The 21,643-nt window shown below is 35.7% G+C and overlaps 1 protein-coding gene across 6 annotated transcripts in view; it reads left to right on the top strand.

The window, feature by feature from the left end:
• The window catches only part of FBXO4 (F-box protein 4), a 353,209-nt gene that overhangs the window by 36,881 nt on the left and 294,685 nt on the right, over positions 1-21,643 (top strand). For 3 of the 6 annotated variants that reach the window (XR_003792621.1, XR_003792623.1, XR_003792624.1), the window contains one exon: positions 780-1,141. Coding sequence is in view for 1 of the 6 variants with exons in the window: in XM_029216315.1 (XP_029072148.1) it covers positions 4,309-4,438 (130 nt within the window). In the remaining 5 variants the exon portion in view is untranslated. Of the gene's footprint in view, positions 1-779; positions 1,142-4,308; positions 4,439-21,643 lie in introns of those variants that run through there. The other 3 variants (XR_003792622.1, XR_003792625.1, XM_029216315.1) reach the window with 3 other exon arrangements.

Raw genomic sequence — 21,643 nt, forward strand, 5'->3', positions numbered from 1 at the left:
CCTTAGCTCTCTGATGACTTTTTAATAAATTATGATTTTATGGGTTATCTGGATTGTTATTATTGCTAGGGTAGGAATGACATTCTTTTGCAACTTTCTACATTCTAGGCAGAAGCTGACACCCGACAGTTTACATATAAATGATTGTTTTCCCTTCCAATATATATATATCTTGGAATTCCTTTTTCAAAATTTCTTAGAATCATTCATCATATTCTTTCAAATACCTTTGGTGGTGGAAAATCTTTAGTTCCAAAAATCGTATCTGCTCTAAAATAAGAATGACATTCAAAATTGAGTTTCTAAGTAATGCTGATGATGAAATTTGGTAATGTTATTAGCAAAAAAAAATTATAAAATAGTCTGATTTTCTTGTTTCTTTTAAACAATTTTTTTTTTTTTTTTTTTGCGGTACGCGGGCCTCTCACTGTTGTGGCCTCTCCTGTTGTGGAGCACAGGCTCCGGATGCGCAGGCTCAGTGGCCATGGCTCACGGGTCTAGCTGCTCCACGGCATGTGGGATCTTCCCGGACCGGGGCACGAACCTGCGTCCCCTGCATCGGCAGACGGACTCTCAACCACTGCGCCACCAGGGAAGCCCTCTTTTAAACAATTTTGAAGGCAATTTTATGTAAACAGTTCAAAACTGGTTTTGAGTGATGGCAGCATCATTGAAATAAGAAACTTCTTTCTTAGGATGGCTGTTTAATTATAGAATAGCAATTTAAGCCAAATATTTTTTTTAAATATTTGTTTATTTAATTATTTTGGTTGCTCCAGGTCTTAGTTGCAGCATGTGGGATCTTACTTGCGGTATGTGGATGTCTTGGCTGCAGCATGCAGACTTCTTAGTTGCGGCATGTGGACTCTTAATTTTGGCATGCATGTGGGATCTAGTTCCCCGACCAGGAATTGAACCCGGGCCCCCTGCACTGGGAGTGTGGAGTCTTACCCACTGGACCACCAGGGAAGTCCCTACGCCAAATATTTAAGAAGATGTAATCTTAAAATCCATTTTCATTGCTCATGAGATATCACCTCACACCAGTCAGAATGGCCATTATCAAAAAGTCTACAAACAATAAATGCTGGAGAAGGTATGGAGAAAAGGGTGTTTTCCCACTGTTGGTGGGAATGTAAACTGGTATAGCCACTATGGAGAACAGTATGGAGGCTCCTTAAGGAACTAAAAATAGAGTTACCATATGATCCAGCAATTCCATTCCTGGGCATATATGTTATCCAGAGAAAAACATAGTTCAAAAGGATACATGCACCCCAGTGCTCATTGCAGCACTGTTTACAATAGCCAAGACATGGAAGCAACCTAAATGTCCATCAACAGATGAATGGATAAAGAAGATGTGGTACATATATACAATGGAATATTACTCAGCCATTAAGAAGAATGATATAATGCCATTTGCAGCAACATGGATGTACCTGGAGATTATCATAGTAAGTGAAGTAAGTCAGACAAAGACAAATATCATATGATATCACATATATGCAGAATCTAAAAAAAATGATACAAATGAACTTATTTACAAAACAGACACACAGACTTAGAGATTGAATTTATGGTTCCCAGAGGGAAGGGTGGGAAGGAGGGATAGATTGGGAGTTTATGATTGACATATACACACTGCTATATTTAAAATAGATAACCAACAAGGACCTAATCTATAGCACAGTGAAATCTACTCTATATAATAACCTAAATGGGAAAAGAATTTGAAAAAGAATAGATGCATGTATATGTATAACTGAATCACTCTGCTGTACACCTGAAACTAACACAGCATTGTTAATCAATTATACCCCAATATAAAAAAAAAATCCATTTTCATTGCTCATATATCTAGCCTTGAATACCTGTTTTTAAATTACTTTAAAATATTTCAGATTTTATTTCTCCTTATACTGAATAATGCAATACAATTGATAATACATATTTTCTCCATTTTATGATTTTCTTTGTAAATACAAAAATAGATTTTTTTCTTAGTTTAATTGAAAACATATCATAGCCATCTTTACCTTGTTTACAACTGACTGTAATTTCAAATGAAGTGTTTCAGGAGGAAGATAGACATTCCATTCATGAAAACGAAAGTGGAAATTTTTCCAAAAATTACCACGGAAAAGTGGAATCAGATGTGACACAGCTCTCCCTGAAGAGGGCAGCACTCTATGGGAAATCGGAAGTCATAGGAGAATGCTTCTGAACTTTTGCCTCATGTACCAGAGCCTGGTCAAAGCATTGAGAAACATTTATTTTAACTGAATTTTAAACAGTCATAAAATGATTGAACGCTTTCTTCTGAGGCTGAATATTCTGGCTAGGTGCTTATTTGGTATTTTTTTCTGTCAATACCAAAGTTTAAGCACATGTAATAATTATGACTTATTGTATATTTACTGCTTTCTGTGTAAGAAACAATTTCTTTTAATTATTGAAAATGATTTCTTTTGAATTTCGTTGGCATCCTCATGTCTTGAAAATTGCAGGATTTATTGCACAAAGCCATGTTCACGGTATTCTTACATTTTATGATTTTATGAATGCCTATTATGTCCCCATGAACGTGTTTAGTTCTTGTTTTATTTTTAAATCTTGTAGACTGTTGGTTTTTCTTTTTGGCTGCGTTGGGTCTTTGTTGCTGTGTGCAGGCTTTCTCTAGTTGCGGTGAGCAGGGGCTACTCTTTGTTGCAGTGTGCGGGCTTTAGTTGCGGTGGCTTCTCTTGTTGTGGAGCATGGGTTCTAGGTGTGCAGTCTTCAGTAGTTGCAGCACGCAGGCTCAGTAGTTGTGGTTCTCAGGCTCTAGGGCACGGGCTCAGTAGTTGTGGCACATGGGCTTAGTTGCTCCGTGGCATGTGGGATCTTCCCGGACCAGGGCTCGAACCCATGTCCCCTGCATTGGCAGGCGGATTGTCAACCAGTGAGCCACCAGGGAAGACCCTAGACTGTTTCTTTAAGCCGTTTACATATATGGAAGTTTTCTTTTTCCATTCATCAAATTCCAATCCAACAAATGTGTTGTTTTTGAGCATTTTCTAAGTGCAAGCTCCTTTGCAAATGCTTCAGTGTCTGGCTTATTTTAGTTGTCCTTACTTTTATCTTCTGCAGTTCCATTATACATGTGTTGACACTTGGTCAGATACAGCAAGCAGAGGTTGGTGCCTGCCAGCAGCATCTTGCAATTGTACCTCCTATATAATGCCTAATCTAACTTTTTCCATTCATCTCTTATTCTTTTCTTATTATGAAATATATGTACTTACAGAAGAATTTATAAAATATATCTGTACTGTCTAATGAATACTTATAAAACAAGCTCTGGTATAACCCAAGTCAAAAAATAGAAATTTTGCAACATCCAAGAACACCCACCTTGTTTGTGGCTTCCTTCCTAATTATAATTCTATCCCTCCACTCTGGAAGTATCCACTATTCTGGCTTTGTGATAATCATACCTTTCTTTTCCTTTATGCTTTTACAACCTATATGTGCCTCTCTAAACAATGGCCTGGTTTAGCCTGCTTTGAACTTAATATGAGTGGACTTCATACTGTTGGAATTATTTTTATCTTTCTTCTTTTGTTCAATATTGTGTTTGCAAGGTCATCCATACTATAGCATTTTGCATACCATTTTCTTAGTGATATACTCTTCCATTGTATGCATATTTCACAACTCATTCATACTATTGTAAGTGGACATTCAGGTGTTTGCAGTTTTTGGTTACCATAAATAACACTGCTACAAATATTCTTACACATGTATGCTAGTGCACATGTTTACATGTTTTTAGGGTACTACTGGCATACTTTAACATTTCCCTCGTGAAACACCTCTTGGACTTTGATATCCAAATTTTAGAATGTAAGTGTCCTTGCAATATACTTGTTAGCTGATTTATATGAAAAAATTGTATTTATGTCTCGCAAACTCAATACTACATTTTAAACAAAACGTGTGTGTGGGAGGGGAAGTCTGGGTTATATTCCAGGTAGAATTGTTAAGTATTAATGTTTTGAAAGGTGTAGCTAGAATCACTGAACACATATGTGATGGTTAATTTTATGTGTCAACTTGACTGGAGGCGTTGCCCAGATACTTGGTTAAACATTATTCTGGATGTATCTGTGAGGGAGTTTCTGGACGAGATTAACATTTGAATAGGCAGAGACTAAGTTCAACAGGTGGCCCTTTCCAATGTGGGTGAGCCTCATCCATTTCACTGAAGGCCTGAATAGAACAAAAGGCTGAATAAAGGAGAATTTGCTCTCTCTGCCTATCTTCTAGCTGGAACATTGGTCTTCTCCTGCCTTCACACTTGGACTTGGACAGGAACTACACCATTGGCTTTACTGGGTCTTCACCAGATTTCTGGGTTCAACTGCAGATCTTGGAACTTCTCAGTCTCCATAATCACGTGAGCCAATTCCTTATAATAAATCATGTATGATATATTACATCAGTTGGATATTATATATCCAAGTTTTACTTCTCTGGAGAGCCTAGACTAGTACAGCATGTTCTGCATACAAAGAAACAATTTGAAGTAACTATATTAGTCATTTAATGAATACTTTATATGCATTTTACTCTGAATTAGTTATGTTTTAGGAAATTGGTGGATGTTTTAGGTTGATATAAAAACACTATAATTTTCCTTATTTAAAATATTAAGAAATAGACTCTCAATTAGCATTTATTTTTAAAATGTCTAATTTACAAAGATAAATTTCTGATCTCAAGTGAAGAATACCTAAAGTGGGAAATGCTATACCTAAAATGGCAATGCTGGGTAAAAGATTGTGTGTATCTTCAACTTGGCTAGATAATGCCAAATTGTTTTCCAAAAGTGAAGTGTGAATATTCCCACCAGGTGTCTATGGTACTTCTGTTGCTTACATCCTCACCAACAGGGTAACCAAATATCCCAATTTTTGAGGAAGCATGCTGTTTTACAGAAAAATGCATAAGACATAGAAGGGACTGTAGAATTAGAGAACAATAATTTCACAGAAATTACATTAATAGATTGAGGGAAGGATTATTAATCGGTGTCAAGATCATTAAGTAAATGGCTTATGGAAAACTGGCCATTGGTTAATCGTTAAAAGAAAACCTCACACATTATTTTTTAATCACAAGGGGAAAATTTTATCTGTACAGTGGAGGGGAAAACAAAATAACTTAGTATAGGAATCAATCAATCATAGTGTCGTTAATGTTTGTTATTCAGATATTGTGTGCCAGATATAAAGCCACATGAAGTACACACCAAGGCCTATGAATTATTCTAGGCAAAAATATTTAAATTGGGTTTATTAAGCCTCTAATATAATGTACAATTTATAAGAAATGCAGGATAGAGACTGACAAGTTAAATGGTAGCATAGCAAAGAAACCAGAAAAATCCAGGGATATTCTACAATAGGTAATTGACCTGGTTCTTTAAAAAGTCATGATTGTGAAAAAGAGATTATAATCTATTACAAGAAACTTAAGGGACATAAAAACCAGATGAAAGTTTGATCCTACATTTGATATTTGAATGGACAAACCATCTGTATGTGATATTTTTGGATCAAATGGGGAATTTTGAATATAGTATAAGTATTAGAAGAGATAAAAGGTACTGAAAGAGAAAGTAGAGATTACTTACTGAAAAAAGTAGGTTGAGGAAGAGTATGTACAATACGATTTTATATTGATATGTAACTACAAAGGTGTGTGTGTGTGTGTGTGTGTGTGTGTGTGTAAAGACCTGGAAATATAGGCGTTAATTAGTAGTGATGGTCTCTGGTGGTAAAGGATTGATTTAATTATGCTTTTCTAATTTTCTACAATGCACATGTGCTGCTTTTCTAATAATAATTTTTAACTAAGTTATACTTAACTTACAACTTAACATACAATGTTATATTAGTTTCAGGTGTACAGCATAGTGATTCAGTATTTTTATACATTATGAAATAATCACCCCAGTAAATCCAGTTACCATCCATCACTACACATGTAATAATAATTTTTGAAAAACACAAGCTAGATAATAAAAAGTTACTCAGTGTAATAGATCAGTATTTTTTAACCGATTAATTTTAATGGAGTGTATTTCCTGGTAAAAATTAAGACATAAAAGCTAAGTATTTTCTGTCTAATAATAATTCTGTGCATGACTAGCATCTTACATGCTAGATAATCTTCTTGGAAATAATGAGTACCTTGATTATTATTAAAAAGACCACTCTATAGGCTCATAAGTCATCTAGTGTCTTCCCTCTTGATTATGTGCATTTTAATGATTTTAAAATAGGTAGAACATGTCTTTCTCTATCCTTCTAGCAATTTATAGTTTTGGTTCCGTCATTTTCATCCCTGTTATATTTAGTTTATTAAAGCAGAAATAAATTGATTAAAATAACTTATGAAGAGTTTGCAGATAGCTGTCTATAATTATGAATAGAGTTTTATGCTCCCGTTTACTTCATTTTACATATATATGTTTTAAAAAATGCACCTCTTCTTTCTCCCACTGACTCTTGAAAGCCTGGATTATAATCTGTCAGTTTTAGTACATTCTTATCTACATGAGAAATTCTTTTGTTGATTGATATAATCATAAAACAATGATCAGAAAATTTTAGTGCATTATTCACTTTTTATTCATAAAAGTGAATAAATAAGGTTTTTGTCCTCAAGGAGATCCCAATCCAGGAGGGAGAAGAAGAAAAAAGGTGCTATATGGATCTATAAACAAAATAATTTCCAAAGCAATAGAATTTCATTTATTTTCTTCAGCAAAATATAAGTATTTATTAGGTTCCAGGTTCTGTGCTAGAAATTGGGCTTCAGAAAGAAAATATACAGTTTCTTCCTTTGAATTGCCAATAGTCTAAGATAGACTAATAAACAGATAAACAGACTGATCACAATCAGTATAATTAGTAGCACTTAATCAGTGGTTCTCAAATAAGGGAGTATTTTGCCCCACAGAGGACACTTGGCAATGTCTGAAGACATCTTTGATTGTCACGTCTGGGGTGTGTGTGCTACTGGCACCTGGTAGGTAGAGGCCAAGGATACTACTAATCATCCTACAATGCACAGGACAGCCCTGTACAACAGAGTTATTAGGTCAAAAATGTCAATAGTGCTGCTCTTGAGAAACCCTACACTAATCATTGAGTGTTTTTGGCTTATGTAAGAGAATTGTCTAACCCAGTGAAGGTAAGTAGGGGAGAAGGACATGGAATGCTTTTATGGAGCCTGCAGCTGAAGTTTGAAGGACAAGTAGAGGTAACCAGGCAGAGGACACCAGATGTGTCACCAGGGGTATGTGAAGAGAGCTATGGGAACATGCAAGAAGGAAAGTCTAATTTGGGGGGATGATGAGGAGTGGGCATGCATAGACAACTGTCAAAGAAGGCTTCTCGGGGATGTTTGAGCTATGTCTAAAAGAATGACTAGGAGGTTGTCATGTGGACATAGGTATATGGGGGATAGTGTTGGAAAAGTTCTTGGATTTCAGTTTCAGATTGAGGTTTGTAATTCTGCCAAGAGTCATTTTGAGAAGTGGTATATTTAGTCCTATAAAATAACAACAAAAAACCTCTGCATATGACAATAGTAATTCATTTGCATCATAAGGGGTCATCATATTTTAAAGATTATATATTTAAGAAAATAATAGAACTCAGTTGCAATGATGAATATATGAGAATATTCATTGCAGCTTTAGCTTCCAAATATTTGGGAATTTTCCAGATATATTTTAAAAAATTGATTTCTAGTTTAATTCTATTATGATCTAAAGACATACTTTTAATAATTTCTATTCTTTAAAATTTGGCAAAGTTTGTTTTATGGCCAAGAATACTGTCTATCTTGTTGAATGTTCCACATGCACTTGAAAGAAATGCTTACTCAGATGTTGTATGGAGTGTTCCATAAATGTAAATAATATGATATTATAGTGACATATTGGTTGATAATGTTGCTTATGTCTCCTGTATCTTTACTGATTTCCTGTCTTTTGTCTAGCAATTACTGAGAGAGGAATGTTGAAGTGTCAAACTGTAATTGTGGATTTATCTATTTCTCTTTTTAGCACTATCAGTTTTTGTTTTGTGTATTTTGAGGTTTTGTTATTAGGGATGTACACATTTAGAATTCTTAGGTCTTCTTGGAGAATTGACCCATTTATTATTATCTAATTTTTCTTTTAAACATTGATAATATTCCTTGTTCTGAAGTAACTTTGTGTGATATTATTAAAGCCACCCAAGCTTTCTTTTGTTGGTGTTTGCATGGTATATCTTTTTTCATCATTTTCCTTTTAACCTATCTATGCTTTTATATTAAGGAGATTTCTTATAAATAGCATATACTTTTTAAAACTCCAGTCTGGCAATCTGTGTTTTTAATTGGCACATTTAGATCATTCACATTTTGTCAATGTTGATGTGGTTGAATTAAATTCTACAATCTTGATTTCTATTGTTCCATCTGTTCATTTCTTTCATCCTCTTTTTCTGCCTTCTTTTTGGTTAACTGAACATTTTTCTTATGATTCCATTTTATCTTCACTATTAACTTATTATTAATACCTCTTAAAAATTGTTTTAATAGTTGCCCTAGGGTTTATGATGTATGTCTTCAGTTAATCAGTCTGCCTTATATAATATTCTTGTTCATGTGTAGATTTTGGTTTTTTCATTATAGAGCACTGACTTTGAGTGTGTGATCATGCTTACAACTAATTACATTATTAAAAATTCTGAAATCTGTACTCCTTTGTTTATGTCTAGCAAATGCTCAACAACTGCCTATCAGGAAAAAAAAAGTCCTAATCTGTAGTGTTTGATAATTTCTGTGACTTAACCTCTCCAACCATGGCCTATTTCTAGCTATTATTGTGACATCGCTGAATGTGGAATTAGGAAGAAATGAGACAATTTTTGCACTGAGCCAGGGCAAGCTGGCTCCAATACACACTTCTGAGCCCATAAGGTCCCCTGGTGTTGCTAAGACATGTCCTTGGTTCTTGGTTACTATTTATATTTCTAGGGCCTAAAGCTTCAAATTCTCAGACCTACAAATTCAAATTCCAATATCCAAGGAGTCTGTAACTACATTTCATCCTCTTGTAAGTTTATCTTCTCGTATTACTAAAGAGTTCAGGTTCATTAAATATGATCATATCCCCTTCATAGAATTTCTTTCTACCTTCAAAAATACTCACCAGTGGCTCCCATATACCTATTTGTATTAACTATGTCTGAAATCAATCTAAAGACAAGACAAAACAAGGAGATGCATCAGGCCATTCTGTTTGTGCCGGCTACTCAGGAGTTGGCTGCCCTAGTGTCGGGACTTACAGCAGACTTAATTTGGGGAAAGGATCCGGGAGGGTTAGAGAGCAGGTTTGCATGTTTTCTTACCAAAAGATTGTGAATCATTGGATTGATATAGGTTAGCCCGAAGGTCCGTGTTTTGAAGACCTAAAAATAGCTGCCTTGGTGCTCACTCATAACCAGCTACTGACTCTCCCAGTGGAAGTCAAGTGGTGACTATGGCCTAACAAGATGAGATCTTATTTACAATAGAATTGGGGAACTGAAACAAATGTTGAACATTTCGAACCTCCTGGGAGGGTCTGCTATGAGACAGTCTTAAGAGTATTTCAATTCCAATGTCTTTATAGAAGGCAGAATCTGAGCCACTCATGATAATGTTAAAATAAAGATTTTGGGGGAGGAGGTGGGTGTGTGTTGAATAGAGAAATTACAGAAGCTCAACACTTTTGACTGAAACTCAATGCTAGGAGACTGGGAAGTGTCTTAAAGAGACTACAGTATATATTCAGGAAAACATTTTGAATAATTGTGAATTTTACTGCAAAAACACATAGGTTAATACTTTCTTGTGTTATCGTTTCTCCACATTCCAGGATGAAAATAGTAAAAAAGGGTTGAAAGAAGCTTGAATCTAATTTCTCATTTCTTAACTCCCTTTTCTTTAATTTCTGCATAACACACCATCACCAATATATCAACATTCTTCTAAAGGAGGAAATTGGAATATAAAACACATCTTTATGATAAATAAGAGCATATAGGCAGGAGTTGTAAATCATTTAAATTTCCTCTGGGATAGTGATTCCAAAACATTACTTAGTGAACTGCAATTGCTATTAATCACCTTTATAGCCGAGAAATTCAGATTTTTCCCCAAGTGTATGCATTTCTTTTTCTATGAATTAAAGAATATTTACTTAGATTTATCCTCATAATAACATTTTAAATACATGAGAACCATTTTGTTACACTATAGCTACATCCATGTTTTTTTTGTTGTTGTTTCTTTTTAAATCATGTGTTTTTTCTAAGATAAAAGGAATACAAACTCATTATTTAAAAAATTGGAAAATGTAGATAATACTTATAAATAAAACAGAAAAATCAACCATAAACCCAACACTCAGAGAGAACCTGTCAATATTCACAGAATTTCATCTACATATTTTTATGCACATATTTTTAAAAATTGGAATTATACTATATATACAGTTTCAAATACTAACATTTCCACCAAGAATATATGAGAGCCTTTTCCTATCCTATCAAACATTTTGACTCTATAATTTCCATTTGCTGAATCATATTGGATGCTTCATAATGTAAAGCTTCATAATGCAATGATGTTTCAAGTATTCCATCAATATAGTTCCCTTTTCTATAATTTCAAAATCCAGACATTTTATCTTTTATCTTCTAATCTGCTAAATTTTGGTTCATGGTAGGAAAAATTAGCTCTGGATGATTGCACTCACTTCCTCTTTCTTGTCCAGCTTTCTTCTGGGCATGAAACCCCAAGTGGGAAATGTTCCTAAGCTGTAAAAACTTCTGGAAAAACTTCTGTCCTAAAGAGGTATTTTGCATCTTTCCTTTTCACTATCAATGTGGGACTTCAGTCTAATTTTCTCCAAGTTGTGTTCTCTTCAATAGATTCTCTATCTACCCTTCTTCTCAATTCCTCTTACCATGATTATAGACCAATCTTCATAATTTCCTGCCTGGATTGAACAGCAAAATTCTCCTAACTGATTTCCATGCATCCAGTCTCACTCTTTCCTAAACTCTTTCCCAAACTTCCACCTTTGTGATTTTTTTTATCATCAAATCAGAGTATGTCATTACCCTACTAAATATTCTAAATGCCTCCCATTGCCTGCAAAAACATAGTTTGGCAAGACATGTAATTTCCTTCACAATCCAGTACTAACACATCTCTGTATTTATTTATTAATTTATTCAACAGAGCTTACAAGATTATATTTGATACATGAAAGTTTTCATATAGTAGTAATAAATCTTTGTGGATGTTGCCAATGATGACGATGGGTGCAACATTGAAAGAAATGGTCCTGGGAGGTAAAGGCAAGCAAAGCTAGTAATAAAAAAGCAGCAACATCAAAAGCTATCCTTCAGTTTATTTACTGGAGTTTCTACAATTACTAAAGGATGATACATATTTAAAGTAAAGTTTAAAGAATGACAAGAGAAAAATTCTAGGCTTAATGGGTATTGCAAAGGAAGGAAATAGGCTTAATGTTATGAGCTATACAGGAGAGAGGTTAAGAGTGCTCCTGAGAAAGTCAGCCTGGATTATAATTTTGGCTTTTCTACTTACTAACTTGGGAGAATTACCTGACTTCTTTGTAATTTGGTTTCTTTGGCCAAATGGATAATAGTAGTGTATTCCTTATAAGCTTGTTGAGAGAACTTAGTTGATTTAAGTAAAGAGCTCGACAAAGTAAGCTTTGAATGAAACTTAGCTATCATTGTTATTATTATTATTAACCATATTTATCTAAAAAGAGAAAATAGAGCCTTTTGCTAACTAGGTATAAGAGAGTTAGATGACATAAACCATCGGCTGCTCTGTAGTTTACAGGAAAGCTCCAACTATTAAAAAAACGAATAGGAAAAATAAATATGTTGCCACCTGATTCTTAGTGGAACTTTTCGTTTCCTCCATCCCCTACTCAATTATTTCAAATGTTCTATTTAAAATTTCTGACTCTTTCTTTAAGAGTAAAAGGCTACACATTTGATTCATAACATATATTTCAAACTCAGCATTCAGTTATGGTAGTAATAATCCTTGAAATTATAACTTTTTTGGGTTAAATTTAGAAAGCATTGCACAAGGTTGTATGAGAGCAGTCCCCAATCCTGAGAAAATTTAGAGAAAATTTTAGAACATGTTCAGGTTAAGCTGTGATATAAAAGCCCTAATTTAACTTGAAATGATTTTCTTGTCCTAGTGTCAATTTCTTTTACCTCTTGGCTCCATTGCTTAGCATAACCACCCAAAGCAAGGTTTACTCTTTTTGACTAAGAGCATAAAAAAGCTATTGGCAGAAACTAACATGACATTGTAAAGCAATTATACTCCAATAAAGATGTTAAAATAAAAAAAAGCTATTGACTGTAAGATTGCTTTCATTTAGGGGGATGTGTATGTGGAGTGGGGGAGAGAAAAAGGAAGATATAAAAAAAAGGAAGGACAGTCATTTTCAGGGAGTTTACTTGAGTTATTTTAAGGACAAATGTAGCCTACTATTCATTTTCTTTCATCATTCTGTAATAAAATTGAACTTTGATGAGCTTAGGTCCAGGGAACAAAATGTGATGCTACCACTTGTAATGATGTATTAAATTCATAGGGTTCTACAATGGAATGATCCCTTTCTCGGAACTGTGTTTGTTTGGGATGTTTGTGTGAACTTTTTGAACTCTACTCTTTTACTCAAGTAACCCTAGGCAAGATAGTACCCAGACCCGATGTTATTATTAACTCTCAGAAGGCATAACACCACAAAAACGCAAATGTTCTAAATACAAGGTGGAGGTTTTTGAATTCTTAAGTACTTCTGTTATTGATTTTCTCAAGCAAGAAAATAATATAGCTTTTGGGTGGACAAAATAATAAAATTCTAATATTTATGTAAATTGTTTTGATTTATTTTTTTCATTGCTCTTTGCCTTAATATGGAGATGCTACAGTCTTTCTGCTGTTTATAGGGAAAAAAGTCTCCCAGTTTAAATCCATTTAGCTTTAATTCCTGAGTTTAATTTCATGCAAGTAAATGCTATATTCTCTCTAAAAATAAATGAAACAACACACAGGAGTCTGTTTATGAATACAGTGTAATCTAAGAATGAGCAGTGTTTTTATAGAAAAACCAGACCTTTATGACTGCAATCTAAAAGGGAAGCAATTAGGCTGTTTTTTATTAGGGATTAGTACATCATGTTAGTTTAGAAAGCTTTTTTAAAAATAAAATGGAAATCATAAATATCAGTTCCATCTCAAAACAAAGCAACCATTACTTCTCCCAACCTCACTTTGTTTGCGGCACATCACAGATTCCTTGAATTACCAATGATAGCCTGGCGTCTCCTGACCTGGGGTGTCGAGTAACTTTTTCAAAGGATTTTACCAAATATATGTCTGTGTATGCTTACGTATATTCATTTTTCTTGTTGTTGGAGGGTCCTTATATTTCTGAGTCCAGTTTAGGCACTGAAATACTATAGAAATGAAAAACTACACATGTGTGTAAGTTCCTTGTAAGGGCTATTTTTGTAGAGAAATGACCTTGAAGCTTTTTGACATTTATACAAACATGAGTGACATTTCATTATAATGTCTTTTGCAGCATCCGTGGATTGAAAAGTATGGTATATGCAACATTCAGATAAACTAATGAAATATTTGCTTATGTGCAACTTTACCATCTCCACATAAAAAAATGAACCATGTTTCTGTCAGAAGATTTTCATGAGCCATCGTGCAACTCCCTTTCACTTCTCCTGGGTCTGATAGAAAATTACCTTCTTTGATAGGCCACATCATGGAACAGCACTGTGAGAGGGGCAAAAGGGAAATTAGGGTACTTCTTGTGTGTTAGCTTATCATATAACATAGCTATATTACTGTCTTTGCATGTTCATTTGGCATCAAGTCCTTCAGGGTGTGGGGAGGAGGGGTGGGGAATGAGGAAGAGACAGTGACGACTGATGTGCAGGAGGATGTAAGTCATGTGCGATAACTTTTTTTCCTTTCTTTCTCCTCCTCATTTAATTACCACTTGTCCTATTGCTCAGGCCAAAAATCTTGGAAACAACCTTGAGTACTCTCTTTATCTCACCCCCACTACTGATTTCTTAGAAATCAATTGGTTCTAGTTTTAAAACATATTTTTCCAACAGACAAAAAAAAAAAGATATAGGACATCTGAACAGATCTTAACTACTAAACAGAGTGTAGAACACTGAACCAACAATGACAGAATTTATCTTCCATCTAATGCACATGAATGTTTAACAAAATAGACCATGTGATGCATCATAAAGTAAGTTGAACACATTTCAAAGCATTGAAATCTTTCATTGTATTCCCTGACTGCAGTGGAATTAAGTTAAATGATTTAAGAAAGTAAACAATGAAGCCACTACGATGCCAGCATTGAGCACAATACTAGTGAACCTGTTGAATCTCCTTCATGCCAAAGAATTTTCAGTTTGCATTATCAGGGCTTGTGATTTAGATAGATATTATCATTGGATACCCTTAATAAGAAGTGCTTATGAGGGCTTCCCTGGTGGCGCAGTGGTTGAGAGTCCGCCCTCCGATGCAGGGGACACGGGTTTGTGCCCGGTCCGGGAGGATCCCACGTGCCGCGGAGCGGCTGGGCCCGTGAGCCATGGCTGCTGAGCCTGCGCGTCCGCAACGGGAGAGGCCGTAACAGTGAGAGGCCCGCGTACTGCAAAAAAAAAAAAAAAAAAAAAAGTGTTTATGAAAAAATAAATTCAAATGTCAGCAGTGAAGAAATAGCTTAAGAGGCTGACTGATTTTTGTGTAAATAAACACGTTAGATATGATTAGTATAATTAAATTTGGAGTGATATTTTAAAGCCAAAATAACTATTCAAAATTTAGCTCAGAACCCAGCATTCTAAATTCCCTTAAGACCTTACTTAGTAAGCTGCTGTAGAGACAAATGGGAGGACATTAGGTTGCTAGGTGATTACTGTAATTTAGATAATTTTCTTTAAAGCGCTCTTTGCATACATAAAACTATATTTACCTTGGGGGCGTATTGTAACCTGACCCAATTAAACAATTTGAAGATCACAACCAGTTAAAATAACAGCAGGAGTCAGGTGCTTTGTTGCCCTGTGTTATTTCTTTATTGTATTTCTTGAATTGCTCAAGTCAGAGATGTCTACTCAGTGATGATTTACTAATTCCAGAAGCATCTCTCCAAAATACCTTCCCATTACCTCCTTTGTCAGCACTTGCTCTTCATTCATCCTAGCTTAAACATTCCACCTTTGATTCAGACTAAAGATTACTATAAAAATGCATATACCCAGGAAGCTTATTAATTAGCTTCGTGACTCCTCAGTCTTGGCAATCTAGGTTTTAGCATCAGTTTCTTCAAGTCTAGGGGAGAGGAAATAGGGCAGGGACAGAATGTGTTTGTCTGGCAGGTGCACAACTGCTCCAAAGGGACCTACTAGGTTACAGTAGTAATGTCTGAAGTGGGATTTAGATCTGGGCTAGCACTGTGATTCCTTCCTTTACTTGGTGTAGCAGTACCATCATCATAAAAGTGTACTTAAATTTTTAAGATATTATAAATAATTTTAAATATAACACAGTTAAGTGGCTAATTTCAGTGATCCTCCCTTGACCTTCCCACTCCTTCTGTGATTGCATTTCTCAGATTCTGTATGTCCGAGGTACCAAATCTATCCCTTTGGCATGCTATCTGGTTTTGAAGGTTAACACCTGGTTTAGAATGTTAAAACCTGGAATACTGTCCTAAGGGAATTTTGACACATACCATTCATTAATTCACTCAGAGAAGTTTTCAGTGTGATAGGCAATCTGACAGACATTGGGAATATATAGAATAGAGATTTCAAATTCACTGCTTTATGGCACTTACAGTGCAGTGCAGGGGTGGGGACATTCATCAAAGTTCAAACAAATGTGAAAGAGCAATATGATGACTACTTTGAAGAAGTCTTGGTGGTGGGAGGTTCAGAAAAGCCTACTCTGAGAAAATAATGTTTGAGCTAGATCTGAAAAGTAGGTGCTAACCAGGGAACCCCCTCAATATCTGACTAATTCTCCAGGAATAGTACCAATTACTTAATACTCTGATGGTTGCAATTTTAGTTATCATTATTTTGAACATGCATTTTACAATATTTTCTCTTTCTATGATTATTCTTAGTTGAGAAATAACATTATTTTAATAGTATTTTTATTGAACCATGGAAAGAGAAGCACAGGGGGAAAATAGAGAAAATGTATGAATGGGTACTCTTCAATCTCCTGGCTTTTGGACCCATTAGTTTTAATATCAGGCCAGGCAAATTTCTTTAACCTTTTATGGAAGGAGTAGGGATCAGCCACCAAGGAGCACATATTTTCTGCCCCCACTGAATATTCTTCCCTTTTCAAGTCTACATTTATATTATCTTTTCTCATTTCCATTGTCATGAACTCTATCCTACCACATCTCTAGCACAGAACCCCAATTTTAGATGAATTAAATAGGTTTCTCAGAGTGTAGCTCTCTGCCTCATCACCATCCTGGATGAGTCAACATTCATGCTAATGTCCCTTCTGATATCTGACCTTTAGAGTTCCTCAGCCCCTGTTAAACCCCTGACCTTTGGTTCTACATAAGCCTCCCAAGATGACACCCTGGAGCTTAACATCACTGAAACTCTCTTGCAGTGTCTTAAACTGTAAACTTTGTAACTTTGACCACAACCTACTTAGTGTCCACCAACTCCCTTACTCCTATAGAAGTGGCAGTTTAGTTACTATCCCTTTATGTTCTCCTAATTACTAATTACTTTAGTCTACTCCTAGCCTAGGATTAGGTTGATGTTATCCCCCCAGAACCTCTTAGTCTTTTCCCTGCTTGACAGTATTTTGAGAGCTCCTTGCAAAAGCTTAGACCTTATTAACTTACCCCAAATATATAATTGTTTGCTCTTCTGGGTTCCTGAACACTGGTTGAGAAAGTAGTAAACCATGCTGATTGGTCTCTTCAGATTTCTGCTGTCCAAACTCAAATGGATCTTCATTGCTACTTGACAGTTCCTGTATTAATTCCCTTTGGACTCTGGTATATTTCTAGTTATTCTAGACCTCTAGTTATTCTAAACCTTTTTGCTCTCTCCTGAAATCCTTAACCTCAACTTCAGCCGTGCCTTCTCACTCTCAGCAGGTAACTGTCTCCTAATTCATAGCATATTTAAGAATATACATTGTTTTATCTTTCTAAATTAAAAAAATATTCTACATACCTTCATTTTCCATTTCCTTTTAAAAAGAAATATCCCTCCTCTTTTTTTAAAATAAATTTTTATTTATTTATTTATTTATTTATGTCTGCGTTGGGTCTCTGTCGCTGCGCGCGGGCTTTCTCTAGTTGTGGCGAGTGGAGGCCACTCTTCACTGTGGTGCGCAGGGGCTGCTCTTTGTTGCGGTGTGCGGGCTTCTCACTGTGGTGGCTTCTCTTGCAGCGGAGCACGGGCTCTAGGCACGCGGGCTTCAGTAGTTGTGGCTCCCGGGCTCCAGAGTGCAGGCTCAGTAGTTGTGGCATACAGGCTTAGTTGCTCCGTGGCATGTGGGATCCTCCTGGACCAGCGATCGAACCCGTGTCCCTGCATTGGCAGGCAGACTGCCAACCACTGTGCCACCAGGAAAGTCCCTCCCTCCTCTTATAAAATAAATACACACACTGTTCTATTTAGATTTTTCTCTAGCTCTTTATGTGTTATTGGAACTTAGTACAGAGTTGTTTTATTTGAACTAATATTAGGTTTAGCAGTCAATTCAATCCCTACCTGTGAAATGAAAGTATACTCTTTGTTTATGTGGGGCACATGAGTAATGATGATTTACAAACTTTTAGTGGGTCTGAGAACTTAGGAGCTGAAGTCAAGGTTCTGCTGTGGCTCTTTTGGACTCTTGGTGAAACTATACTATCTTTTGCCCTTACCTTCCACCATTGAAGAGGAAACTTGAGGAGGGCAGAAGAGGCAGAGTGGGGTCTCCTACTCAATACTGTGATCCTGGAGCAAACATTTCTCAGCTCTATTATTATGCAAAGGAGGGATTGGTGAAGCTGTTAGGAGCCAGCCTCGGTCTCTGCGAAAACTCTTGATAGGATAACCAATCAAAAGTTTACATGAAGAAATTCATTACAATGGCAGGTTGATTAATTGGGGGAATGTTTCCAGATTTGAACTGAAAGTGTTCTGGAGTTGTTTCTTCTTTCTTTTCTGTTTGTTTTCAATTTACTGGAACTTTTGAAGAGCCTTCATAAAATAAGTGGTTTCTAGAATGGAAAACTGCTCAAGGTGAAGTATTTACAAGAAGTAGGGTGCCCCACTCTTTCTACTGCAAGATTTGAAGACTTCCAGTTATATAATTCTACCAGCTACTAAATTTCTACTGTGTTTATTTTTTAAAAACAAATGCTGTGAATTGTGTCCTTGTAAGTGAAGAACACAAGAAAATTGAGAGAAGAAAATTGTATCACACTATAAACACTACTTCATAACTTGATTTTTAATTTTTTTATTTTTAACAACTTTATTGGAGTATAATTGCTTTACAATCTTGTGTTAGTTTCTGCTGTATAACAAAGTAAATCAGCTAATATACATATATCCCTATATCCCCTTCCTCTTACATCTCCCTCCCACCCTCCCTATCGCACCCCTCTAGGTAGTCACAAGCGCCGGGCTTATCTTCCTGTGCTGCGGGGCTGCTTCCCACTAGCTTTCTGTTTTACATTTGGTAGTATATATATGCCAATGCCACTCTTTCACTTCGTCCCAGCTTACCATTATCTGTCCCCGTGTCCTCAAGTGCATTCTCTTTGTCTGCATCTTTATTCCTGTCCTGCCCCTGGGTTCTTCAGAACTATATATATATATTTTTAGATTCAAAATATATGCGTTAGCATACCGTAATTGTTTTTCTCTTTCTGACTTACTTCACTCTGTATGACAGTCTCTAAGTCCATACACCTCACTACAAATAACTCAATTTCGTTTCTTTTTATGGCTGAGTAATATTCCATTGTATATATATGCCACATCTTCTTTATCCATTTATCTACTGATGGGCATTTAGGTTGCTTCCATGTCTTGGCTATTGTAAATAGTGATGCAAAGAACATTGCAGTACATGACTCTTTTTGAATTATGGTTTTCTCAGGGTATATGCCCAGTAGTGGGATTGCTGGGTCATATGGTAGTTCTGTTTTTGGTTTTTAAGGAATCTCCATACTGTTCTCCATAGGGGCTGCATCAAATTATATTCCCACCAACAGTACAGGAGGATTCCCTTTTCTCCACAGCATCTCCAGTATTTATTGTTTGTAGATTTTTTGATGATGGGCATTCTGACCGGTGTGAGGTGATACCTTATTGTAGTTTTGATTTGCATTTCTCTAATGATTAGTGATGTTGAGCATCCTTTCATGTGTTTGTTGGCAATCTGCATATCTTCTTTGGAGAAATGTCTATTCAGGTTTTCTGCCCATTTTTGGATTGTGTTGTTTGTTTTATTGATATTGAGCTGCATGAGCTGCTTGCATATTTTGGAGATTAATCCTTTGTCAGTTGCTTCAGTGGCAAATATTTTCTCCCATTCTAAGTGTTGTCTTTCTGTCTTCATTATGGTTTCCAATGCTGTGCAAAAGTTTTGAAGTTTCATTAGGTCCCATTTGTTTATTTTTGTTTCCATTTCTCTAGGAGGTGGATCAAAAAGGATCTTGCTGTGATTTATGTTTTAGAGTGTTCTGCCTATGTTTTCCTCTAAGAGTTTGATAGTTTCTGGCCTTACATTTAGGTCTTTAATCCACTTTGAGCTTATTTTTCTGTATGGTGTTAGGGAGTGTTCTAATTTTATTCTTTTACATGTAGCTGTCCAGTTTTCCCAGAACAACTTATTGAAGAAGCTGTCTTTTCTCCATTGTGTATTCTTGCGTCTTTTCTCAAAGATAAGGTGACCGTATGTGCGTGGGTTTATCTCCAGGCTTTCTATCCTGTTCCATTGATCTATATTTCTATTTTTTGTGCCAGTACTATACTGTCTTGATTACTGTAGCTTTGTAGTATAGTCTGAAGTCCAGGAGCCTGATTCCTCCAGCTCCGTTTTTCTTTCCCAATATTGCTTTGGCTATTCGGGGTCTTTTGTGTTTCCATACACATTGTGAAATTTCTTGTTCTAGTTCTGTGAAAAATGCCTGTGGTAGTTTGATAGGGATTGCATTGAATCTGTAGATTGCTTTGGGTAGTACAGTCATTTTCACAATGTTGATTCTTCCAATCCAAGAACATGGTATATCTCTCCATCTATTTGTATCATCTTTAATTTCTTTCATCAGTGTCTTATAATTTTCTGCATAAAGGTCTTTTGTCTCCTTAGGTAGGTTTATTCCTAGGTATTTTATTCTTTTTGTTGTAATGGTAAATGGGAGTGTTTTATTAATTTCACTTTCAGATTTTTTATCATTAATGTATAGAAATGCAAGAGATTTCTGTGCATAAATTTTGTATCCTGCTCCTTTACCAGATTCATTGATTAGCTCTAGTAGTTTTCTGGTAGCATCTTTAGGATTCTGTATGTGTAGTATCATGTCATCTGCAAACAGTGACAGCTTTACTTCTTCTTTTCCGATTTGGATTCCTTTTATTTCCTTTTCTTCTCTGATTGTTGTGGCTAAAACTTCCAAAACTATGTTGAATAAGAATGATGAGAGTGGGCAACCTTGTCTCGTTCCTGATCTTAGTGGAAATGATTTCAGTTTTTCAACATTGAGGAGGATGTTGGCTGTGGGTTTCTCATATATGGCCTTTATTATGTTGAGGAAAGTTCCCTCTATGCCTACTTTCTGCAGGGTTTTTATCATAAATGGTGTTGAATTTTGTCAAATGCTTTCTCTGCACCTATTGAGATGATCATATGGTTTTTCTCCTTCAATTTGTTAATATGGTGTATCACTTTGATTGATTTGTGTATATTGAAGAATCCTTGCATTCCTGGGACAAACCCCACTTGATCATAGTGTATGAACCTTTTAATGTGCTGTTGGATTTTGTTTGCTAGTATTTTGTTGAGGATTTTTGCATCTATGTTCATCAGTGTCATTGGCCTGTAGTTTTCTTTCTTTGTGACATCTTTGTCTGCTTTTGGTATCAGAGTGATGGTGGCCTCGTAGAATGAGTTTGGGAGTGTTCCTCCCTCTGCTATATTTTGGAAGAGTTTGAGAAGGATAGGTGTTAGCTCTTCTCTAAATGTTTGTAGAATTCGCCTGTGAAGCCATCTGGTCCTGGGCTTTTGTTTGTTGGAAGATTTTTACTCAACAGTTTCAATTTCAGTGCTTGTGATTCATCTGTTTATATTTTCTATTTCTTCCTGGTTCAGTGTTGGAAGGTTGTACATTTCTAAGAATTTGTCCATTTCTTTCAGGTTGTCCATTTTATTGGCATATGGTTGCTTGTAGTAATCTCTC

Source organism: Monodon monoceros, unplaced genomic scaffold (assembly GCF_005190385.1).
Source record: "Monodon monoceros isolate NGI ecotype Baffin Bay Population unplaced genomic scaffold, NGI_Narwhal_1 Super_Scaffold_12, whole genome shotgun sequence".
NCBI classification, from domain to species: domain Eukaryota; kingdom Metazoa; phylum Chordata; class Mammalia; order Artiodactyla; family Monodontidae; genus Monodon; species Monodon monoceros.